The 5,383-nt window shown below is 52.6% G+C and overlaps 1 protein-coding gene across 1 annotated transcript in view; it reads right to left on the bottom strand.

The window, feature by feature from the left end:
- The window catches only part of ARHGAP26 (Rho GTPase activating protein 26), a 113,931-nt gene that overhangs the window by 69,977 nt on the left and 38,571 nt on the right, over positions 1 to 5,383 (bottom strand). The window contains exon 11 of the mRNA XM_010001244.1: positions 2,354 to 2,390. Coding sequence (XP_009999546.1) covers positions 2,354 to 2,390 — 37 coding nt within the window. The remainder of the gene's footprint in view (positions 1 to 2,353; positions 2,391 to 5,383) is intronic.

Below are 5,383 nucleotides of genomic sequence, written 5' to 3'. Positions count from 1 at the left end.
GTAGGGAAACAAGTGGATATGGAGAAAGGAGAGGGAAATGGTGGGAAGGGGAAGGGAAAGGAATTCTGTGCTTTTCCATGCAATAAGCACAAGTGGCCTGGAGGATGTGTTTCCACAGAGGAGGGCAAGTCCTCCTGGTTTGCAAACCTGTGCCTCTCAACTCATCTGGCTCTAGCAGACCCCTGACACTTGCTTGTCCCCACTGCTCAGCACTGCTTCCTCCCAGCTCCCAAAGAAGATTAAGATCAATCACCCTGTGGATTGATGGCCATCTGGCCACACAGCAGGATGTAAAACCCGAAAGCCCCGTAAAATCAGCTAGTGACCAAAAAGCAGAGCTCCCTGCAGCACTGCAGGCTGAGGCTGACCCAAGCAGGGGCAGGAAGCAGAGACACAGAGCCTTGCAGGGTCAGGAATTGCATCCGGGCTCCATCAATCACTGCACTCATTTCCAGCCCTTATAGGAAGCTCCTGTATCAAGGGCTGCGTGGCAAAGACCCAGCCCCTCAACCAGTGTGCAGTGTAGCTGGTGAGGCCAGCAGCTCTCTGCAGACATGCATACCTGGCACAGACTAAGCCCAGGAAAACAACCTATTTATTTGGTAGCAGCAGGTACAGCAGGCAGCCCCGTCCTGCCCACACCTCTGCCCCCCACAAGGCTGGGCACAACCAGCCCTGGGCTCAGGGGGACCAGCCAGCCCGGCAGAGCAGAGCTGCAGCACAGCCCCATCACCCCCACTGCCCCCAGGACACCCCACAGCAGCATTGAGGAGCCCCGGATTGGGATCTGCCACAGGCTTGGCAGCTGAGGGTTGGGATTAGACAACACAAATAACCCTGGGCAAGTCACAGACACACTCACTGGAGCTCCCCCCACCTCGGCAGGAGGCTGCTCCATGACTCCAGCCTCAGGCACAGCCCCAGGAGGATTTCTGGCTGATAGCACGTAAGATGGGAAGGTCACAGTTTGACAAGTGCTTCTTTCAGAAGCAGTAATTACTTCATCAATTGCTTCACCAACCCCTTCCTTCCACCCCCATCCTTAATGTTTTCTCTGCTTTTCCATTACTCCTCAACAAAGTTCAGAAAATTATTATTTTTACACATTCCTTGAGCCAAAGCACCAAAGAGGGTCCTGGCAGGGACACAGGGAACACAGAGCAATGACACCACATGACCAGGCTGGGACAGAGTTGAGAGAGTCCTGCTGTCTTTGCCTCAAAAAACTCATTTCACCCCTTTGTAAAATGGAGAAAAGATGAAGCAGACTTGATACCCAGCTGGGGCATTAGCCATACTGTCCTTCCCAACCATGAGGCACAGAATTTAACTCTGCAAGGACCATCCAGGTCTCACAAAGCCAAGAGGAACACGTGTAGGATGAGAGGGATGGTAGCTGACAACATGGAGGACCAACAGGGATGGGAGAAGCCACATCAGAGAGAGCAGAGGAGGAAGGGACTGTTCTGTGCAAGGGCTGAAAATGGGTGCGAGGAGAATTATCTGCAAATTATACCTATTATTATGAGAAAAATGCTTTTACTCAAGATGAAAATGCCATCTGAGGCAGCAGAAAGATGAACTGTGTAGCAACCATCAACCTGGGCTGGGCTTCCATGTGACTGACAACTTTGGGGGAAGGAGGGAAGGGATCAGAGCTTTGAGTATGGCAATTATGGCCTTTCAAACCTACTGGTAAATGGCTCAATTAAGGGTTTTGAGACACAAGCCTTAAGATTCTGGACCAGATTCAACTGCTCCTCCAAGAAGAAAAACAAATGCTTTTTTGACTCAAGATGTTGCCCAAACTACAATAAAAACAGCTGGTTTTTTTAGGGGATCTTACTGATAATCCTAATCAAGTAGGACCTCCCTGCTCTTTGTATTTTTGCCCCACTTCCCCTTTGGAAAAGGCACGTTCATCCTCCACATTCTGGTTCAACAAGGAGAACTGTTTGGTCCAAAATGCCACCTGTGCCCGTTGGCCCTGGTAAGTGAAAGGAGCAGGTCCCGAGGCACAGCAGCACCCCCTGCACCACTGCTGCCACCTGGGGACACCTGGGTGGGGGGCAGGCAGGAGGGAACACGTCCCAGAGTGCCACAGGAGCGGCTCAGCACCCTGCTCCATGGCCCCAGGTCCCACCACCAAGTTTCTGCTTCAGTTCCATGCAGGGCAGCTCCTCCCCTGGGTCACCCTGCAGTCCCCAGTCCAAGCCCTGTCACCCCCAACCCCTGGCCTAGGGGAGCCCAGCCCAGTATCCCCACTGCCAGCAGCTCAGCCCCTCCTGCTGACCCTGCACACCACACAACAGAGCCACCTCCTCAAGGATCTGGCCTGAAAAGAAATACTTACTGCCTTCACTTTGGTTGTCCTTGTTCGAGTTGTAGACCTGGAAAACACAAGAAGAAAGTCTTATGAAGACCCTGGCTCCACCAGGGAAGGGACTGCTGACATGCCTGATGTCCCCTTGGATGGTGACAGCTGTTGGGAGGACCCTGCCTTGACCTCTCCCAGCAGCATGGTCCCTGGAGACCACCACTGCCTTCTGCATTCAAATCATCAGGTTGGCACAGCTTTGGACTTGTATTAAAATAACAATTAGGATGGTTCATAAAAAGAGAGAATGCAAATGGGGTGGGCTAGGTAAAAACAGACACTAAAGGGGCTTTTAAACACAAGGAAGATGGGCATTCCTCCCCTCCACGCTCTCCTGAAAGACACACATGAAGGATATAAGCTCAGAGCAAAGCAGACAATTCCCTGCACATCCTGTTGGCATTACAGCAACATCTGGTCCCCGCTACTCAGACAAGGAGGAGGAAGCCACCCTTGCTCACAAGTGCTTGCAGCCTGAGCGAGTGAGTCAGGCAAAAAGGAAGAGAGGAAAAGAAATGTCATTACTTTAGCAAGGACCTGAAAGGCAGGAGGAGGAGGAGGAGGAAGAGGAGGAGGCAATGCAAGCAGCTCTGCCACAGCACAGCCAAGCTGAGCAAGCACTGGGGCTTCATCCCAAGGCTCTCCTGTCTTCAAACACCAGTCTTTTCCTCCTGTCCCAATCACTACTGCAGCTTGGCTGCTGTAGGTTAAAGTGATGTTACAGTAGGAACAATAAAGAGGGGAAAAAACAATGGCTGAAGGTTCTGACCACAGTTTGAGGACAATTTAAAGAGAAAACTGCAGCTGTAAGATCAGCCTTCAGGCAGGTTGTGTTCTGTAGCTCAACAGAGTAAAATGTTTGACAATGGCCTTTCCTCAGCCCAGAGCCCCAACAGAAACCAGGGCTCCATCAGCATCACCAGCTGGAGCAAGCATGGCAGTGCCCACTGGGAGAGGGAGGAAGGCTGGCAGGGGCTGTGGAGCACAGCCAGGGCTGTGCTCAACCTTCCTCTGCTGGGAGCAGAGCTGGGAGCCCTGCTCCAGGAGGAGCAGAGCACGGGGAGCTGAGGCAATCACATGCTTCCTCCAGAAATAGCAAACAGGGAAGGCAAGTTTCCCAAGGCAATGCTGACAGCAACGCAGCGGCCGAGCAGAAGGGCTGAGCTGCCAGGCAGGCCCTGCTCCACCACCCCCAGCACAGGCTCCAGTTGTTGGTATTAACACGGAGGACAGAGATCCAGAGGCTGCCCCTGGGTGCTTCCAGGGGGATTTCCCTGAGAGCTCCAGCAGAAGCAGGAGGCTGGGGAGGTGGCAGTGAAGCTCCCTGGCAGGAGCGGGGCCAGGCGGGCATGCACACTGCCCACCACGGCACCCCTTGCCACCCTGGGCGCCCCAAAACCAGCCCAATGTCCCCATCACCCATACTAAAAAAACTCAGAAAAGACTGTGTCATACAGTACACCACCGTTAGGCCACTTGAGCAGATGCCTTCCTTGGAGGTGATCAGAACACAGGCTATTCCTGTAGCTCAGAACCGGGGCTTTGGGCAGACTGTCTCTCAGAGCCAATTCCCACTCTTCCTGGGACAGTCCCAAGGGGCACCTTTGCTCTCTCTTCCCAAGGCACCTACCCACACGATGCAGGACAAACCAGGTTTTTGTTTGCTGAAGAAAATCTATCATCCCACATCTGGAAACTGGGGGATGATTCAGCAGCAAAAGCAGCTGTACTCAGCAAGTGAGTTTTTCTCCAGGAACAGGGTTACAGCCAGAAAATAAGTGCAAAGAGGGAAGGAAACCAACAGCTGGCTCCCCTGCCAGTGGTGCTGCCTGGTGGCCCTGGCCATGAAGGCAACCTTCCCTTAAAGGAGTTGTTCTCTCCACCTGCAGCACCAGTGTTGAGGACCCATTGAAAGGACCAGGGGACACATCTTGAGGTGACTCTTAAGCGCAGACACGCAGCCCTTCCTCAGGACCCCTGCAGACCTCAAGCCCTGTGTTCCCACCAGACATGCAAGTCAACACTAGACCCAGTAGGAGGGTGACTCTGCTCCTGCAGCCTCAGCCTCCAGTTGCAGCCAGGCTGTGACTGCAGAGGCCACCCAGGCAGCACCCTGCTTCACCCAGGGCTGTGGCCCCAGCCTGGCCTCTGCCCTTGCTGAGCACACAGCAGCTCCTGTGTTCAGGACAACAAAATATTTACCAGTTCTTCTGGCTCTACCCAGGTTTCAGCTGGTTGCCTGGCACCTGACATGGTTACTGGCACAATTCACTACCTACTGTCCTTCTGCCAGTGGTCCCCTCTGCTGCCCAGGCCCACAGGTCCAGTCATGCAGTCCAAGCCATGGTGCACAGCACATCAGCGACAGGGAGAGATGTGCCTGCCTGCATATTCAGTCTTCCAGTTTGATTACATGAAACAATAGCAAGGTTGTTAATCACCAGAGACTGCTCTTTAAAAAAGGGGAAAGTACAGACAAGGAAACACAATATGCTTATGCCATTGATTGCAAAGTATGCACACACTGAAAAGGAAATTTCATGCAAAGGTCAGCTATGTAACCATAAAACAAGGAGATACTGTCATCCTACATCCATCTTGTGAAGGACAAACCTTTTATCCATTGTCACTGTGCTAATCCATTAACACCACTCTACAACATCAGGGTTCTAACCTGGCCCCAATTCTGTAACTTCATTTCCTTTTCCAAGAAAAACATTACATCTTAAAAGAAATCCTTTTCCTACGCTGCCTCAAGCCTTTTGAAGAGAGAGATTTCTTTTAGGATAAGAGAAAGCTCCCAAGTCTGAAGAAAGGTTTGCTGTGTAAGAGGTCCAAGAGCAAAGCTCCTCCAGTGCCCCAAGGGCCACCAGCTGCCCTGCTGTCACAGCCATGCCCTTGCTGCAGCCAGACTGGGCTGGCCTGGCCTGCAGAGACCCCTCAGGGTCTTGGCATGGGAAAGGTCATTCCTGCCCAGCTTGGCTTTAGGGATATTAACATTCCACT

This window comes from Chaetura pelagica, unplaced genomic scaffold (assembly GCF_000747805.2).
Source record: "Chaetura pelagica isolate M959 unplaced genomic scaffold, ChaPel_1.0 scaffold177, whole genome shotgun sequence".
NCBI lineage: Eukaryota > Metazoa > Chordata > Aves > Apodiformes > Apodidae > Chaetura > Chaetura pelagica.
The sequence above is the reverse complement of the archived record's forward strand: the minus strand, read 5'-3'. Positions and strand labels throughout refer to the sequence as shown.